This window comes from Sinocyclocheilus grahami, unplaced genomic scaffold, assembly GCF_001515645.1.
Source record: "Sinocyclocheilus grahami isolate Dianchi unplaced genomic scaffold, SAMN03320097.WGS_v1.1 scaffold44.1, whole genome shotgun sequence".
NCBI classification, from domain to species: domain Eukaryota; kingdom Metazoa; phylum Chordata; class Actinopteri; order Cypriniformes; family Cyprinidae; genus Sinocyclocheilus; species Sinocyclocheilus grahami.
In genome coordinates this window covers 2,429,831-2,450,419 of record NW_015505223.1, presented here as the reverse complement: position 1 = coordinate 2,450,419, position 20,589 = coordinate 2,429,831, and the positions used below count along the sequence as shown (strand labels likewise).

At 36.4% G+C, this 20,589-nt stretch overlaps 1 protein-coding gene across 1 annotated transcript; it reads left to right on the top strand.

Annotated features, from left to right (window-relative positions):
- The first annotated feature begins 901 nt into the window (after window positions 1–901).
- On the top strand, window positions 902–13,444 carry tnfrsf1b (tumor necrosis factor receptor superfamily, member 1B). Its single transcript, XM_016268316.1, has 9 exons — window positions 902–1,130; window positions 6,397–6,490; window positions 6,640–6,765; window positions 7,595–7,753; window positions 10,529–10,619; window positions 10,702–10,961; window positions 11,790–11,820; window positions 12,119–12,168; window positions 12,881–13,444. The coding sequence occupies exons 1-9, from the start codon at window positions 1,068–1,070 to the stop codon at window positions 13,318–13,320; spliced, it is 1,314 nt and encodes a 437-aa protein (XP_016123802.1). The 5' UTR covers window positions 902–1,067; the 3' UTR covers window positions 13,321–13,444.
- The last annotated feature ends 7,145 nt before the right edge of the window (window positions 13,445–20,589 follow it).

Below are 20,589 nucleotides of genomic sequence, written 5' to 3'. Positions count from 1 at the left end.
CCTTCAGCTCATCTGCATTTTTTGGTCTCTTGTTTCTCATTTTCCTCTTGACAATAAGCCACATTCCTTGACACGTCTGTGTGTGGTGGCTCTTGATGCCTTGACCCCAGCCTCAGTCCATTCCTTGTGAAGTTCACTCAAATTCTTGAATCGATTTTGCTTGACAATCCTCATAAGGCTGCGGTTCTCTCGGTTGGTTGTGCATCTTTTTCTTCCACACTTTTTCCTTCCACTCAACTTTCTGTTAACATGCTTGGATACAGCACTCTGTGAACAGCCAGCTTCTTTGGCAATGAATGTTTGTGGCTTACCCTCCTTGTGAAGGGTGTCAATGATTGCCTTCTGGACAACTGTCAGATCAGCAGTCTTCCCCATGATTGTGTAGCCTAGTGAACCAAACTGAGAGACCATTTTGAAGGCTCAGGAAACCTTTGCAGGTGTTTTGAGTTGATTAGCTGATTGGCATGTCACCATATTCTAATTGGTTGAGATAGTTAATTGGTGGGTTTTTGTTAAATGTGAGCCAAAATCATCACAATTAAAAGAACCAAAGACTTAAACTACTTCAGTCTGTGTGCATCGAATTGATTTAATACACGAGTTTCACAATTTGAGTTGAATTACTGAAATAAATGAACTTTTCCACGACATTCTAATTTATTGAAATGCACCTGTATATGTGTGTATGAAGCCCGTGGAATGCTTATATTTTTAATTTTTCTAATTTAATATGTAACATTTGAGTGATTGAACTGAAATTTTTACATCATTTTCACAAATATAGAAACAGTGCAGAACCTCAATTATTTCTTCTTCATTCACCTCATAAGTGTTATTTTCCCTAAATCCTTATTCCCAGGTTTAAAGAGTTTTCGACTCCAAAGTACAGGAGGAGCTCATGTCGCTCACTTCACTCACTTCAGAGGTCTGCTCTCAGTGCTCTGTGATTGTGTCAAACCCACTGTCGCTTCCTGGTTGCAGGGGGGACTGCCGTGCAACATTTCCGGGACGCGGAGAGCGTGAGTGATGGTCAGTCGGAATTCAGTCGCGAGGGTCGTTGAAGGATAATGCTGATTCTCATCTCACGGTTATTATTTATGGCGGCGGTGTGGCGCGTGGCGGAGGGGAAGGTAACGAACAGGTTTATATGTGTTGCGGACAAACGCAATGTAATGATTCATTCTTATACTTGCATGACTTTCACAAGTTTGTTTTGATACAGCTGAAAAGATTCTTCTGAAAAACACTAAACGAAAAACGAACGTTATTCTCGGATTCTAAATGTCGTAGAAATGAAAGATATATTTATTTTCACTTTTGTTCTGTTCTTGCGCTGCTGGAATTTCCAGCAGAGGTTGCGTGCTTGGCTGGTGTCTCAAATCATAGCGAGCTGCCTGCTGTTAAGCATATCACGTGCATAGGCTACTTTAGGGCACTTTCTACCTAGACTGCATTATTGGACATATGCGAAACCTAGTGTGCTGCCTACGTAGACAACATTGTGGGTGTCACCGTCATCGTGACCTAATGAACTACATGTATTGACATCTTATATAGGCATTATAGACCACTTAAAACGTAGCGTGATGCATATTTATGGTTTTGGGCATCTTGGACAGCTACTTAAATCATATTTGTTGGGAATGATGGAAAATCTAGTGACCTGCCTTCCTGTACAGCATATTTGGGATCATAAAGCATAAAGTAACTTCCTGCATAGACAGCATTTTTGAGTGTGTGGCAAAACAAATTGAGCTGGGCATCATAATTATTTCACAAATAATGTGCCCACACAGCATTTTTTGGGCACAACATTGACAAAGTGAGTCACCTACCCAAACTGCACTCTTGAGCATCATGGGTATCTTTAAAAAAAATAGTGTGCTGACTATTTAGAAAACATTTCGGGCATCTTGGGCATGAACACCACTCTACTTAGACCCAGCAAGCTCGTGTGGTTTTTTTGAGAACGGTGGTCGACATGAAAATCCAAATGACCTGCCTACCTAGATGGCATGGGCATCATCAAATATAATATACGGCCTACATAGACAGCATTTCTGGTTGTCTTTGGCAAACCAAAATGAGCTGGGCGTCATACGAATCTCACAGCTAGTGTGCCTACACAGCATTTTTGAACACAATATAGGCAAAACAAGTGAACTGCTACACCAAACTGCAATTTTTAGCATCATAAGTATCTTAAAACATGGTGTGCTGCCTAGTTAGACAGCATTGGGCATCTTGGGCATAAGCACCACTCTACATAGACTGTATTGTCATAATGGGCATATGCAAAATGCCCAGCAATCTGCCAATCTAGATGATATTTTTGGGAAAAACCGAATGACCTGCCTACCTAGATGGCATAATATACTGCCTACATAGACAGCATTTTGAGTGTCTTTGGCAAAACAAAGTGTGCAATGATCGGGCATGGGATTTTTTCTTAGTTTGTAGAACTTTTTTACAATTTAAAGTTTTGTGGAACCTTTTGTGGAATGGAAAGATTCTGTGGATGTTCTTTATGGAACCTTTGATGCCAATAAAGAACCTTTATTTGTATGTGTAGCTATCTTGAAACATAGTGTGCTGCCTATTTAGGCAACATTTTGGGCATAGGCGAAGCCTATTCACCTACAGTACTTACATATATAGTATAATTTGACATAAGCGAGAGGAAAAACCCAATGAACCCTAAAGACCGCAGTTTTAGCCATCATAACCTAGTGTGCAGCATCTCTGGGCATCACGCAAGTGCTGTCAAGAAAGTAAGGATCCAGTAATGTCAAGTCGTTTTTCTAGCTAGTTTTTCTTGTGGTCTAGATTGAGAAGGTGGGGAGTTCACGTATAATGCAGTTTAACTAGAACACATCTGCATACTTTACCACATATCAAGCGAGCATGTAAATGAAGTGTTGTTAAGCAGCCTTGTTTTCTGTGTTTCTGTCCCTTTAGTCAACTCTTTAAAAAGTTACGCCTCAGGTTCCACTTGCTCTACTTGTTGTAATACCACTTACATGATCTATAAGTCATGGGGAAATAAACCTGCTGTGACTGAGAAACGTGCTGAAGCTCAGAACAAAGAGCGTGCAGTTGCTTAAATAATAAAAAGATTCATGTACAGATTACTGAATGATCTTGGTAGGCTGCATGCATTTTTAACAAGAAATACATGTGTGCTTTTGGCATTCAGTGTGTAAATGTGTTTGGGCGTGTTGGTGTAATCTGCTCAGAGAAAGGCTCTGTTCTTCAGTAAAGCACACTGTTGCATGGAGGAAGTCTGCTGGCCTGTATATGTGGGTTGTTTCCCAGTAACACACCTCAGCAATTTCCTCTTAACATCTTGAGCGTTTGAGAAGACGTCAGTGGTTTTAGAGATGATGCAGTCATTTTTCGTAACGTCTAATCTGTTCGATTATATCAGGATGTGCATTTCTTGCAGAAATTATTTTCATAAGCTGAAATTTGTATTTGAAGTCGTCTTTAATGGTAGCCCTTTCATCTCAGACAGTTTCTTCTAGTCAATTATAAATGAGTCATTTGTAAGAACCCACCATATAAAGTGAGTGTGTCTTTCGATTACGACAACTCTTAAATCATTCTGTGCATTTTGGTCTGCGGCGGAAAGCGCAATTCTCCAGCAACTTCCTTTTTAGATTCAGAGATCAGTAATAGTGCTGATACGGATTGAACAATCTATGAGGGATTATGCTGAATCCATCTTTAACCATTTGAGGGTTCGCACTGGGAGTCATGGGAAATCCTAAGCCTTTGAATGTCAAATGTGATTTGTAGTGATTTAATGTTAAATTTGACTGCATCAAAACACTTGTTTCCATGGGAACTCACTGCAAATAAACATTTACTCTTGACTGCTGCAAAAAAATATGCATAATTTTAATAAACATGCATAAACATAATAATTTCTTTAAACATAATTTTTTTTTTTACATAGATTCTGAGGTAAATGTGACCTGGATAGGTTTTGTAAGATTCACTTTAGTGGATATCAAACAGTCTAAAAAATATATATATACAGTGTATATATATATGTATATATAAAAATTCTACTAGACTCTATTTCAAATATGGAAGCAATTTCTGACTTTTTATCTCAAAATTCTGACTTTTTCTTGCAATTGTTTCTCAGAATTATGTGATATAAACTCAGAATTCTGACTTTATAACAGAAAGTTCTGACTTTGTAACTTTATAGTCTGTTTTTTTTTGTCCTCAGAACTTTATATCTCGCAATTGTGATGTTATATCACAATTCTGAGAAAAGAAGTCAAAATTGCGAGAAGAGTTCATATCCTGCAATACGGACTTTATATCACTCAATTCTGAGATAAAAACTCAGAACTGAGAGATGTAAACGTGCAATTCCGATTAAAAAGTCACAACTACCTTTCTTTTATTTTTTTATTCCTTCCACACAAATATGCTATTCATATCATTTAATATCATAAATGACCTCTTGGCAAATTTGATCTGTGGCAAGTTCTGCAAACAGATAAACAAATTCAAGCTGGACTTTTAGAGCAGTCAAAAAGTTCCCAACATTTTGCAAAAGTCCCTTTGCTTTTCCTCTGAAGAGTTTTTCTGGTTTCCCGATCCGAGTTTCCCAGTCATTATTATTTCTCCCTCACTAATTTGCACGTTATTATTTAGCTAGTTAACAGTCATTTCCTTCTGATTTCACTTCTGCTTTTGATCTCCTCCGCTCCGCCTTCCTCCCCTTCTGTCAGTGTTGATCATGTTTACATTCATTTGGAGTTCTGCATGGACACTTACCGCACATGGACACCGCAGAGTCTCTGTATGCATGCAAATCTGTCAGGATAGACTCGGTATAGTGGTCAGAAGGTCATTAGAGGTAAAAAATATCAGTCTTTATTCTTTGCCACTCTCCATTGCCCTTGGCCCATTTTGGCTATTCGTATCGGTTCACATCAGTTTCCACTGCAGAAATACCATGCGTGTGGTCCACCTCTTCACTGCGTAGGTTAAAGGACAGTCGAATATGATGTCAGTTACTCTTCATTCTGTCATTTCCGAATCCTACTGACCAGCTTGACAATGTGATAATGCAAATTTGCATTAAAGGGGTCATATGATGTTGCTAAAAAGAACATTATTTTGTGTATTTGGTGTAATGTGTTTATGCGGTTTAAAGTAAAAAAAACACATTATTTTCCACATACTGTACATTATCGTTTCTCCTCTATGCCCCGCCTTTCTGAAACGCATCAATTTTTACAAAGCTCATCGGTCTGAAAAAGCGAGGTGTGCTGTGATTGGCCAGCTATCCAATGCGTTGTGATTGGCCGAATACCTCAAGCGTGAGATGGAAATGTTACGCCCCTTAACATACTGTGATGCACACAGCGTATTTACAACATGGCGGCGGCGGCAACAATACTACAGTGAGACTAAAAGTTATGCCTTCTTTCTTTGCGTGAACATTTGGGCGGCGTTATGCAAATCTTCCCACATAGTGAGGTAGACATGTGGGGGCGTGTTAGAACGAGCCGTTTTAGGAGGGTGTGGCTGACTCTTAACTTTTATAAAGAATATCTCTTTGGATTTGAGACTTTAGTCTTTGCAACTTTACAGATCTTCTTTATGCACCAAGAGCTTGTAACACTCCGAAGAGAAAGGAAAAATTGAAATCGCATCATATGACCCCTTTAACATTTTCAGATGAGTAAATATTGTGCCAACATAAGTGTTTTATATCAGGAAAACTCTGTATGTCCCATTTCCCTATATTTACATCAGCAACAGCATGGAAAAACCCAAATGGTATCGCAGATCTGAATGTGTCAAATTAGTGGCGATAGGGTAGTGATCAGGATTGCTGTTGACTGCTATTATGCTAAGATTTATATAACAATTAAATTTTTTCAGATATTATTTTACAAAAGCTTATTTTTCAAAATTGTTGTTGAAAAAAAAAAAAAAGCAATGCACAGAAATGAGTAGCTTCTTGCTGACACGAAAGGGAATGTTTCTGTTAAACTGCCAAATGACTAAATATCATCCAAGTCTGTCACTTGTTACTGAGCTTCTTTGTTGTAGCTGACAAGTGCAGATCTGAAACTATCACATCAGCGTTTTCAGTGCAAATGGATATTTGTGCTTGCTTTGTCTGTTTTTGACATATTTCATGTCTGTGAACCTTGTGCAAACGCCTGCGCTAAATAAACTGTCCTACGCTAAATAGCCTTGTAGCAGCATTAGCATCCCTGAGAAAAGATTTAAAGAGAAGACATATATTGTGACTATGAGGAAGTGGTGGGTAGTGTTTCGTTCACAAGACAAGTATCTGTTCCTGAGAATCCAAGGAAAATGTCACTGATATTTTTGGCTTTTCCCTCTTTGTTTTCACAGACACCTCCGCCATATAGATCATCTGGACCATGTAATACAGCCTTTGAATATTACGCCAAAAACCTGGGATTGTGCTGCAGTAGATGCAAACCAGGTATGTCATAAACCAAGGGGAGCGTGGGAGAGAATGTAAACATTTGTGTTCATAAACTCATTACTTGTTGGTTTACGAGACCAAACTATCACTGTTTTTGTGATGTTTAGAAGCAATTCCAAGTTCTGAATCGTTTATATTTATTCTAGGGACTCATCAGGCGGTTATGTGCACTAGTAATTCGGACACCATCTGTGAACCCTGCCAAGATGGACAGTACTCTGAAAACATGAACCATTTTTCCAACTGTTTTTCTTGTCCAAAGTGTAAAGATGGTAAGTTGGCTCTTTTAACGAAGCACTCCACAATGACAAAGTCTTGTTTCAGTATTAATCTGGAATTTGTATATGTCTTAAAGAAATTAAATTCAGTCATAATTTACTTACACTCTTGCCCTTACAAACCCTTACGAGTTTAATTCTTCAATAAACCACAAAATGAGAAGTTTAGCACACTTTTCTTTTCAATGAAAGTGAATGGTGACCAGAGGCTACAAAAAATATATATATATATTCACCATATGACTTGCACTATATTTCAAGTATAATCTGTAGTCTTCTGTTTAAACCTCATTTGTGCAATCTGAATATGAACATGTAGAGGAGAAAAGGGTTCAATTTCTGACTGTTCCTCACACAAAGCTACAGTATGTATAAAATATTCCATTTAGAAAATTCAATCCAAATTGTATTATAAAATATAAATGTACAGATTAAACATAAACATGCTGATTTGTTTTACCATGTAGTTTTATATCACAGTCTCTTATGAATTTACAGTAACAGTTTACAATAACATCCCATTAGTTAATGTTAGTTAATGCATTAACAATGAGCAATACTTTTGTTACAGTTTTTATTCATCTTTGTTAGTTTATAAAAATATAACTGTTCATTATTAGTTTAATTTAGGTCCATTTAATAATATATTATGTTGAAATTAACATGAACTAAGATGAATAAATGCTTTAGAAGTATTTTCATCCTTAGTTCATGTTAACTAATGTTAACAAATGGAACCTTTTACTTGTATTATTATAATATTGCCTTTTTCCATTGAATTTTTAAAAGACTTAACATGTTGCTGTCCATTTCTTCTTGTTAGTGAAAGGACTGATGTATGGCACAAATTGCTCTGCTGATACCAAAGCTGTTTGTGTTTGCAAGCCCGGGATGTTATGTTCTAAGCGTAATTTCAATAAAGAATGTGAGGAATGTAGAAAATATAGATCCTGCAAACCTGGTGAATATGTCATCAAAGAAGGTAAGAGGCAAAATAATCTAGCTACTGTACACAAACACTTAGAAATGTGTGGTCAGAATTGGAGTTGTGTAGCTTTTAGCCTATGCCTGTTAGCTTTAAACGCATCTAAACAAGTAAAAGTTGACAAAATTCAAATGACGAAAGTATCTTCTTCTGGGAAAAAAATATTGATGACTCATTGAACTTTTGTCCAATAAAATGCTCTCTAGTATTCAAATGCCCCTCCCCTTAATATCTACACTTACTATAACCACAAATGTGACCCTGGACCACAAAACCAGTCTTAAGTCGCTTGGGTTTATTTTTAGCAGTAGCCAAAAAATTCATGCCAATGAATTTTCTTTCATGCCAAAAATCATTAGGATATTAAAGATCATGTTCCATGAAGATATTTTGTAAATTTCGTACCGTAAATATATCAAAACTTAATTTTTGATTAGTAATATGCATTGCTAAGAACTTCATTTGGACAACTTTAAAGGCGATTTTCTCAATATTTAGATTTTTTTGCACAAATATTGTCCTATCACAAAAAAAATATTTTTTCAGATGAATTATAAATCTCAATTTCAAAAAATGGACCCTTATGACTGGTTTTGTGGTCCAGGGTCACAAATAGGAAATGATGTCCAATTATTGGCTATTTAAAAATATATCTCCGTGCCCCAAACTTGCATTTTCATTGGGAAATACATCAAATTATCCAGTCAAATACATCAAGTCATTTGATGCATTATTTGAACATTTGTTATGTAAACATTTGTGTTCATAAACTCATTACTTGTTGGTTTACGAGACCAAACTATCACTGTTTTTGTGATGTTTAGAAGCAATTCCAAGTTCTGAATCGTTTATATTTATTCTAGGGACTCATCAGGCGGTTATGTGCACTAGTAATTCGGACACCATCTGTGAACCCTGCCAAGATGGACAGTACTCTGAAAACATGAACCATTTTTCCAACTGTTTTTCTTGTCCAAAGTGTAAAGATGGTAAGTTGGCTCTTTTAACGAAGCACTCCACAATGACAAAGTCTTGTTTCAGTATTAATCTGGAATTTGTATATGTCTTAAAGAAATTAAATTCAGTCATAATTTACTTACACTCTTGCCCTTACAAACCCTTACGAGTTTAATTCTTCAATAAACCACAAAATGAGAAGTTTAGCACACTTTTCTTTTCAATGAAAGTGAATGGTGACCAGAGGCTACAAAAAATATATATATATATTCACCATATGACTTGCACTATATTTCAAGTATAATCTGTAGTCTTCTGTTTAAACCTCATTTGTGCAATCTGAATATGAACATGTAGAGGAGAAAAGGGTTCAATTTCTGACTGTTCCTCACACAAAGCTACAGTATGTATAAAATATTCCATTTAGAAAATTCAATCCAAATTGTATTATAAAATATAAATGTACAGATTAAACATAAACATGCTGATTTGTTTTACCATGTAGTTTTATATCACAGTCTCTTATGAATTTACAGTAACAGTTTACAATAACATCCCATTAGTTAATGTTAGTTAATGCATTAACAATGAGCAATACTTTTGTTACAGTTTTTATTCATCTTTGTTAGTTTATAAAAATATAACTGTTCATTATTAGTTTAATTTAGGTCCATTTAATAATATATTATGTTGAAATTAACATGAACTAAGATGAATAAATGCTTTAGAAGTATTTTCATCCTTAGTTCATGTTAACTAATGTTAACAAATGGAACCTTTTACTTGTATTATTATAATATTGCCTTTTTCCATTGAATTTTTAAAAGACTTAACATGTTGCTGTCCATTTCTTCTTGTTAGTGAAAGGACTGATGTATGGCACAAATTGCTCTGCTGATACCAAAGCTGTTTGTGTTTGCAAGCCCGGGATGTTATGTTCTAAGCGTAATTTCAATAAAGAATGTGAGGAATGTAGAAAATATAGATCCTGCAAACCTGGTGAATATGTCATCAAAGAAGGTAAGAGGCAAAATAATCTAGCTACTGTACACAAACACTTAGAAATGTGTGGTCAGAATTGGAGTTGTGTAGCTTTTAGCCTATGCCTGTTAGCTTTAAACGCATCTAAACAAGTAAAAGTTGACAAAATTCAAATGACGAAAGTATCTTCTTCTGGGAAAAAAATATTGATGACTCATTGAACTTTTTTCCAATAAAATGCTCTCTAGTATTCAAATACCCCTCCCCTTACTATCTACACTCCACAAATGTGACCCTGGACCACAAAACCAGTCTTAAGTCGCTTGGGTTTATTTTTAGCAGTAGCCAAAAAATTCATGCCAATGAATTTTCTTTCATGCCAAAAATCATTAGGATATTAAAGATCATGTTCCATGAAGATATTTTGTAAATTTCGTACCGTAAATATATCAAAACTTAATTTTTGATTAGTAATATGCATTGCTAAGAACTTCATTTGGACAACTTTAAAGGCGATTTTCTCAATATTTAGATTTTTTTGCACAAATATTGTCCTATCACAAAAAAAATATTTTTTCAGATGAATTATAAATCTCAATTTCAAAAAATGGACCCTTATGACTGGTTTTGTGGTCCAGGGTCACAAATAGGAAATGATGTCCAATTATTGGCTATTTAAAAATATATCTCCGTGCCCCAAACTTGCATTTTCATTGGGAAATACATCAAATTATCCAGTCAAATACATCAAGTCATTTGATGCATTATTTGAACATTTGTTTTAATAGGCCAGTTATACATGCTATCATCATTGTGGTGTGTTTGTGAATGCAGGATCAATTTCATCTGATGTCAAGTGTATGCCGTGTCCGTCTGGAATGTTTTCAAACCGCAGTAATACTGATCGGTGTAAACCACACACACAGTAAGATGCAAATGGAAAGAAAGACTCATTACTTACAAATACACACACATGCATATGGCTTATTTGTCTTTTTCTCTGTTAGATGTGAAGGCAGGTCAGTTTTAAGATCCGGCAACTCTACAGTTGACACACTGTGTGAGATGATACCACCATCAACAGCAACAACAACAAAGGCTCCTCTTCAGAGTGCACCCAAGCCTACTCGCCCAAAACCGAGTAATTTTAGGGGCCAAACGCAGGAAATGCAGCGCATGAACACCACCACCACCTCATCTCTAGCTCCATCGAGTAGAGCGATATCAAGCACACCAGTGGGTCAAGATGACATGATCTACTTCACTGGTAAATATGAGGCCATGCTACTAGAATTTAGTTTACAACCCATATAGAATTACCAAGGTGTTACCATGGAAACCATGCAAAGATGTTTGAATCAACCAATCAGAATAAAGTATTACAAAGTGACATTTAATAGAGTGCAACACTGTCCGCCCACTTTTTCAACAGCTTTGATTCCGGAAGTATTTTTCCCAAAAGGATTTTTTAAAAGTGTTTGTTAAACAGTTATATGCAATAAAACAAACCAACCAGCTATGCAATGAATCACAATATTACAAAGTTTGATTTGAAGCAAAAAAGTATTTTCATAAAAATAAAAAAAAGACAATAATTGTGTACTTAATGTTTTTAATAAAGTCGCTTGGGTTTATTTTTAGCAGTAGCCAAAAAATTCATGCCAATGAATTTTCTTTCATGCCAAAAATCATTAGGATATTAAAGATCATGTTCCATGAAGATATTTTGTAAATTTCGTACCGTAAATATATCAAAACTTAATTTTTGATTAGTAATATGCATTGCTAAGAACTTCATTTGGACAACTTTAAAGGCGATTTTCTCAATATTTAGATTTTTTTGCACAAATATTGTCCTATCACAAAAAAAATATTTTTTCAGATGAATTATAAATCTCAATTTCAAAAAATGGACCCTTATGACTGGTTTTGTGGTCCAGGGTCACAAATAGGAAATGATGTCCAATTATTGGCTATTTAAAAATATATCTCCGTGCCCCAAACTTGCATTTTCATTGGGAAATACATCAAATTATCCAGTCAAATACATCAAGTCATTTGATGCATTATTTGAACATTTGTTTTAATAGGCCAGTTATACATGCTATCATCATTGTGGTGTGTTTGTGAATGCAGGATCAATTTCATCTGATGTCAAGTGTATGCCGTGTCCGTCTGGAATGTTTTCAAACCGCAGTAATACTGATCGGTGTAAACCACACACACAGTAAGATGCAAATGGAAAGAAAGACTCATTACTTACAAATACACACACATGCATATGGCTTATTTGTCTTTTTCTCTGTTAGATGTGAAGGCAGGTCAGTTTTAAGATCCGGCAACTCTACAGTTGACACACTGTGTGAGATGATACCACCATCAACAGCAACAACAACAAAGGCTCCTCTTCAGAGTGCACCCAAGCCTACTCGCCCAAAACCGAGTAATTTTAGGGGCCAAACGCAGGAAATGCAGCGCATGAACACCACCACCACCTCATCTCTAGCTCCATCGAGTAGAGCGATATCAAGCACACCAGTGGGTCAAGATGACATGATCTACTTCACTGGTAAATATGAGGCCATGCTACTAGAATTTAGTTTACAACCCATATAGAAGTACCAAGGTGTTACCATGGAAACCATGCAAAGATGTTTGAATCAACCAATCAGAATAAACTATTACAAAGTGACATTTAATAGAGTGCAACACTGTCCGCCCACTTTTTCAACAGCTTTGATTCCGGAAGTATTTTTCCCAAAAGGATTTTTTAAAAGTGTTTGTTAAACAGTTATATGCAATAAAACAAACCAACCAGCTATGCAATGAATCACAATATTACAAACTTTGATTTGAATCAAAAAAGTATTTTCATAAAAAAAAAAGACAATAATTGTGTACTTAATGTTTTTAATATCGTCACGAGCCGCAGGGTTTAATTTGGTTTTGTCTGTGTATGTTTTTTGAACTCTCAAAGCTCTGGGACCCATTGACTGTCATTATATGACTGACAGACTGCAACAAAGTCACCTACATCTTGGATGCCCTGGGAGTAAGCAGATAAACATCAAATTTTCATTTTTGGGTGAACTATCCCTTTAAGCAGGTTGCCAAAAAAAGAGATTTAACGCACTGAAAAGTCACAAATTATTAAATGCATTTCATTCATACATTTCATTTTGGCATATTCATTTCATCGCTTTCCCGTCTCTTGTTCTCTTCAGCTAGAACAGGACGCCTCGGCAAGCAGCACACCTGATTATCAGCGTCTGTTACCCGTCGACAGGTGCCAGAAGGAGCCGTCCATGACTTCATCGGACAGCCAGAGTCAGCCAGACTCAAGTCACAGCAGCGCTGACTGGCTGGAGCGCACGAGTCAGGAGTCCATACCGGAGCCACCGTCTGTCTCCAGCCCCATGGTCAATCTCAGCATCACGGCCACCTTCAACTGCCAGCTGAACCCGACCGCAGCGTCCTGCTCCATCCCTCTCAACACATCTGCACAAACACCCCATGTTGAAGCTCCGGTGCCGCTTTCTCAAGAAGAGGTCTGTATATCCTGCCAGCAAGAGGACGGCAAGGAAGCTCTGCGGTCAGTGCAGGAGAGCAGCCCGTGTGCCTTCTGATTGGATGTTTTACTGATCAAATGTTATACGTTTAGATAAACACATTTGCAAATTCCTAAATGCAGTGTAATGTTAAGTGAGTGAAGTGACATGTGGCCAAGTATGGTGACCCATACTCAGAATTAGTGCTCTGCATTTACCCATCCAAAGTGCACACACACAGCAGTGAACACACACAAACCGTGAACACACACCCGGAGCAGTGGGCAGCCCGGGGAGCAGTTGGGGGTTCGGTGCCTTGCTCAAGGGCACCTCAGTCGTGGTATTGAAGGTGGGAGAGAGCACTGTACATTCACTCCCCCCCCTACAATCCCTGCCGGTACGAGACTCGAACCCACAACCTTTGGGTTATGAGTCCGACTCTCTAACCATTAGGCCACGACTTCCCTTCCCATCAAAAAACAGATAAAGAAGACATTTGTTGCATTATTTTTAAAATAAAAAGGAATAAATTACCCAAAACTGAAAATGTACTCACCCTCAGGCCATCCAAGATGTAGATGAGTTTGTTTTTTGATGGGAACAGATATAGAGAAATGAAACATTAAATCACTTGCTCAGCAATGGATCCTCTGCAGTGAATGGGTGCCGTCAGAATGAGAGTCCAAACAGCTGATAAAAACATCACAATAATCCACACCACCAGTTACCATCTTGTGAAGCAAAAAGCTGTGAAGCAAATCCATCCACATTTTTAACTTTAAAAATGTTTCTTATGGCTAAAATATGAGTCCTCTATCCATAAAATTGCTTTTTCAGTGAAAAAGTCATTTAGTCTGAATCAGGAGAGAAATATGCACAGATTAAGCACCATTTACAAAGCAAAAACAATTGTAAACAAATGGATTTTAATGTGAGAGGACAGCAGGGATGGACTTTTTCATTGGAGGGAGGAAGTGTTTTTATGAATTATGCTCGTATTTTGGCCAGAAGCGACTGCAGTTGATCCATTGGTGAGCAAGTGATGTAATGCTAAATTTCTCCAAATGTGGTCAGATGAGGAAACAAACTCCTTTATATCTTTGATGGCCTGAGGGTGAATCCATTTTCGGCAAATTTTAATTTTTGGGTGAACTATTCCTTTAATATGGAAGTCTGACATGTAAAATAAATGTATATGTAAGCTCACATATTACTAAAGCGCTAATTAGTGTTTTTTTGCCATCCGATGCTGGTGTCTAAAGAGCAAGATGGCTAAAGGCTGATTTAGTTTCACATCATTTGTTAATAGTAATTTACACACACACACACACAATTGCTGCCCACCTAAAAAAAGTAATAATTTGCATCATCAGATTTTATGCCGAAAATCTATTGTGCAAAACTCACCAAGCAGATGAAGTCAACAATACTGATCATTTAAAAATATCAAATATTGGCCTTGTTGATATATTGGTCGACCACTAGTGCAATAAGTGAAATTTCATTTATAACGTTTTATGATTTCTATCTCTATTCAGTAATGGTCTTTGACATTTGACAAGTAAAAAGTTTTTACACCTCCCTGGTTGAGACTAAATTAATGATATTTCGATTTCTATATACAGATAAGAAGCTAGCGCCACCCAGTGGTTGTTATTTTCTCTACCTGCCTTGCACATTTATAAGGTGTTTCACTGTTTATATTTTGTCATATCATTTATAGACTTGGTGAATGAGTTTTGTGGGATTACATGAGATGAATGAAAAATAAGTAGAGCCTTCTGTTACAGCACAGGTTGTCCAACACTTTTAGATATTATGGCCCGGTTTCATAGACAGGGCTTAGTCTAAGCCAGGATTAAGTCATAGTTCAATTAGGACATTTAAGTCATTTTTTATAAACATGTCTTAGAAAAAAGCATTTCTGGTGTGCATCTTAAGACAAAACTAAGGCACTGACATGTTTTAAGATCAGTCAGTGCAAGTTTCTTTCAGCTGAAACAGCTCAGATTTACATTTTAGTCTAAGACTAGGCTTAAGCCTCGTCTGTGAAACCGGGGGTATATATCTAAAGATATAACAATGGCGAATCAACATTTTGTATATATTGCATTGCCAAGTATATCGCCAAATATTTTGTTGGAATACGGGAATGTATATAGTTATTTTTGTATGTTTTTTTAAACTTGTAAATGAGTTGTCATTGTAAAATTTTGTATATCCACTTTTATAAAGCACAGTATTATTTTGTTTTTTGATGGGAACAGATATAGAGAAATGAAACATTAAATCACTTGCTCAGCAATGGATCCTCTGCAGTGAATGGGTGCCGTCAGAATGAGAGTCCAAACAGCTGATAAAAACATCACAATAATCCACACCACCAGTTACCATCTTGTGAAGCAAAAAGCTGTGAAGCAAATCCATCCACATTTTTAACTTTAAAAATGTTTCTTATGGCTAAAATATGAGTCCTCTATCCATAAAATTGCTTTTTCAGTGAAAAAGTCATTTAGTCTGAATCAGGAGAGAAATATGCACAGATTAAGCACCATTTACAAAGCAAAAACAATTGTAAACAAATGGATTTTAATGTGAGAGGACAGCAGGGATGGACTTTTTCATTGGAGGGAGGAAGTGTTTTTATGAATTATGCTCGTATTTTGGCCAGAAGCGACTGCAGTTGATCCATTGGTGAGCAAGTGATGTAATGCTAAATTTCTCCAAATGTGGTCAGATGAGGAAACAAACTCCTTTATATCTTTGATGGCCTGAGGGTGAATCCATTTTCGGCAAATTTTAATTTTTGGGTGAACTAAGTCTGACATGTAAAATAAATGTATATGTAAGCTCACATATTACTAAAGCGCTAATTAGTGTTTTTTTGCCATCCGATGCTGGTGTCTAAAGAGCAAGATGGCTAAAGGCTGATTTAGTTTCACATCATTTGTTAATAGTAATTTACACACACACACACACAATTGCTGCCCACCTAAAAAAAGTAATAATTTGCATCATCAGATTTTATGCCGAAAATCTATTGTGCAAAACTCACCAAGCAGATGAAGTCAACAATACTGATCATTTAAAAATATCAAATATTGGCCTTGTTGATATATTGGTCGACCACTAGTGCAATAAGTGAAATTTCATTTATAACGTTTTATGATTTCTATCTCTATTCAGTAATGGTCTTTGACATTTGACAAGTAAAAAGTTTTTACACCTCCCTGGTTGAGACTAAATTAATGATATTTCGATTTCTATATACAGATAAGAAGCTAGCGCCACCCAGTGGTTGTTATTTTCTCTACCTGCCTTGCACATTTATAAGGTGTTTCACTGTTTATATTTTGTCATATCATTTATAGACTTGGTGAATGAGTTTTGTGGGATTACATGAGATGAATGAAAAATAAGTAGAGCCTTCTGTTACAGCACAGGTTGTCCAACACTTTTAGATATTATGGCCCGGTTTCATAGACAGGGCTTAGTCTAAGCCAGGATTAAGTCATAGTTCAATTAGGACATTTAAGTCATTTTTATAAACATGTCTTAGAAAAAAGCATTTCTGGTGTGCATCTTAAGACAAAACTAAGGCACTGACATGTTTTAACATCAGTCAGTGCAAGTTTCTTTCAGCTGAAACAGCTCAGATTTACATTTTAGTCTAAGACTAGGCTTAAGCCTCGTCTGTGAAACCGGGGGTATATATCTAAAGATATAACAATGGCGAATCAACATTTTGTATATATTGCATTGCCAAGTATATCGCCAAATATTTTGTTGGAATACGGGAATGTATATAGTTATTTTTGTATGTTTTTTTAAACTTGTAAATGAGTTGTCATTGTAAAATTTTGTATATCCACTTTTATAAAGCACAGTATTATTCACAGTTGTCTATATTATTTTCTGTTATGCATGCTATTATTTTAGCATTGCATCACTTGCTCAGCAATGGATGCTCTGCAGTGAATGGGTGCCGTCAGAGTCCAAACAGCTGATAAAAACATCACAGTAATCTACACCACTCCAGTCCAGCAATTAAGAAACAAATCCATCAAGTCAGTTTTAACATCAAATCATTGCTTCCAGCTAAAAATACAAGTCTTTTATGCATTAATATTTTTTGCAAATTTTCATTATTTGGTGAACTATTCCTTTAAAAGCATTTTAACTTGAGATTTGTTTTTTTCACCTGGTGGACAGTAAAATGGGCTAAAAATCTATTTGAGTGAACTAGAAATGCCCTGGTATCACGCAAGAGGAATCTACCTGTTTAAATTATTTTTCTTTTTTTCTTTTTTTTTTACTATGTATTGCTTTGATTTACATATTTCCCTTTACAGGAATTTCATACGCTGTCAACTGTGCAAACTACAGTGTAGTCAATACCAAACTGGGGTTCTCCTTGCCAGAACATCCATTATATAGTGATAGACCACCAGCACAGAAAGCAGTTTAAGATTAACGAGGCTGGGAAAGCCTCCAGCGGTGGATCAATACAGGTGTTAACCGATTTAAGAAATCACAGCTCATGGCTGTATTAGTTCAAAAGGGTGCTTCTACTAAATACTGAGCAAAGGGTCTGAATACTTAGGACCATGTGATATTTCAGTTTTTCTTTTTTAATAAATCTGCAAAAATGTCAACAATTCTGTGTTTTTCTGTCAATATGGGGTGCTGTGTGTACATTAATGAGGAAAAAAACATTAACTTAAATGATTTTAGCAAATGGCTGCAATATAACAGAGTGAAAAATTTAAGGGGGTCTGAATACTTTCCGTACCCACTGTATCTCTTTAGGAGCTGATTAAATATTGATCATGCCCTCTATGGCGGTTTTGAAGGTTGCTGTACTCCCACGTCGATATTGCACTGCTCATTTGAACTGTGAAGTGTCTGCTGCTTTCTTTTTCTGAGCGTGGAACAAAGTCTTCTGTAAGCCACAGTCTGTTTGTTGTGGGATTGGTTCAGGAAACCTGGTTTTCCGTTGTAACTTACTGAGTAATTACTTGATTTTGATTTTAAATTTATTTCCATTTTATTTTCATTGTCTTTTTTTATGCATAGATTTTGTTACAGTTTCATCAGTTACAATATGAAAAACCATCATAAAATATTTTTTTTAAATAAAATAAAATTTCACTAATCTATTTCATTTATTTCAATATTTAATTTGTGTAACTCCATCTTTACACAGATTTTTGTTTTACCATTTATTTCCACTGTATTTAAGTCGTCTTTATGCATAAGATACTATTGTTATATATATATATATATAACAAATAATAATTTAAGAAAAAAATATTAAAATTATGGTCATCTACAAAAAAATTATTTCAATATTTATTTTGTGTAAATTATTTTTACACAGGTTATATCACTCACAGTAAATTTTACTGAACCATATTTATTTTTTATTAAACTTACCTTTTTCATTTTTATTATATTTTAATTATATTTAAAAAATATTTTTTACACAGGTTACATCCCTCTGTGTCAATAGATGATACATATTGATGTGACATTGGAAATATTGCCAAAAGTACGTGATGCGTGAATGTCTGCTGTTGGACATCGTCAGAGGACAACTTAAATAAACTAGCACAAGTATGAAAGTTATTTTCTAAAAGTCCACAGAGCCAACAATGCATACCAAAACCCCAGAGGTGCTTGGCAGTGAGTCATTTCAGTAAGTTGCGTTCTCCATTCTAATCCATCCCTGTTGTGAAAGCACAGCAATGTGTTAAAAGCACAAGTGTTATGATTATGAGTAAGCAAACAGAAGAGATAGCATAGTTTGTGGGAAATGGCTTGTTTGCGCTGCACTCTGTGACAGGAAATCCTGACATCAGGTTGAGGTAGGGAAGCAAACCAACAGCCTACCCATTAAAAGCATGTCGCTTCTTCAATGCAACGTATGCAAGCTATGAATGAATTCTGATAGTATCTTTGTTGCACAGTTTCATAACGAACGCATTGTGTGTTGCAAATATTGATTGTGATGTGCAAACAATGAACATGAACCACAGAACCTCCGATTTTCACACACCGAAACTACACGTGTGTCTGACAACCGCAGGAAATTTATGAATCAGCAGTTCTTCTTGTAAAGTAGGGACAGGTGTAGAAGACATCCTTATTTCTTATTTGTTTGGCACGTCAAACCATGAGCGCCAGAATAACTCAGCAAAAGGTTTGGTAGTCAAAGGTCAGCTTCTGAAGTGAGATGTGAGGCCAGTGTCAGGAAATGTGGGTGCATGCGTAAAGCATTTTTTGAATGCGCTTTGACAATAATAAGGAAAGTAATTTAGTCAGGCAGTTGACCAGTGATGCACCAGGGAGTTTTGAGCAACACTCTTGTTCTACTAACCTGCGGCCTTCTTAAAGGGGTCATATGATGTTGCTTAAAAGAACATTGTTTTGTGTATTTGGTGTAATGCAATGTGTTTATGCAGTTTAAGGTTAAAAAAACATTATTTTCCACATACTGTACATTATTGTTTCTCCTCTATGCCCCGCCTTTCTGAAACGCCTCGATTTTTACTAAGCTCATCGGTCTGAAAAGCGAGGTGTGCTGTGATTGGCCAGCTATCCAGTGCATTGTGATTGGCCGAATACCTCAAGCGTGTGACGGAAATGTTACACTCCTTACCATATTGTGATGATGCCGTGTCCGGCCGGAGCGACGAGACATAAACATTAAAATCCATTATAAACGAGGCATTTGTTGCATCCAGTGGGGACATACAGTGGGGCAAAAAAGTATTTAGTCAGCCACCAATTGTGCAAGTTCTCCCACTTAAAAAGATGAGAGAGGCCTGTAATTTTCATCATAGGTATACCTCAACTATGAGAGACAAAATGAGAAAAAAAATCCAGAAAATCACATTGTAGGATTTTTAAAGAATGTATTTGCAAATTATGGTGGAAAATAAGTATTTGGTCAATAACAAAATTTCATCTCAATACTTTGTTATATACCCTTTGTTGGCAATGACAGAGGTCAAACGTTTTCTGTAAGTCTTCACAAGGTTTTCACACACTGTTGCTGGTATTTTGGCCCATTCCTCCATGCAGATCTCCTCTAGAGCAGTAATGTTTTGGGGCTGTCGCTGGGCAACACGGATTTTCAACTCCCTCCAAAGATTTTCTATGGGGTTGAGATCTGGAGACTAGCTAGGCCACTCCAGGACCTTGAAATGCTTCCTACGAAGCCACTCCTTCATTGCCCGGGCGGTGTGTTTGGGATCATTGTCATGCTCAAAGACCCAGCCACGTTTCATCTTCAATGCCCTTGCTGATGGAAGGAGGTTTTCACTCAAAATATCACGATACATG

What these genes read in the sequence shown, in the direction of transcription:
- tnfrsf1b (XM_016268316.1), top strand. Translation starts at nt 1,068, where the DNA reads ATGCTGATTCTCATCTCACGGTTATTATTTATGGCGGCGGTGTGGCGC. An exon ending in TTGTCCAAAGTGTAAAGATG is followed by an intron (nt 6,766 to 7,594) that starts GTAAGTTGGCTC and finishes TCTTCTTGTTAG; the next exon opens with TGAAAGGACTGATGTATGGC. An exon ending in TGAATATGTCATCAAAGAAG is followed by an intron (nt 7,754 to 10,528) that starts GTAAGAGGCAAA and finishes TTGTGAATGCAG; the next exon opens with GATCAATTTCATCTGATGTC.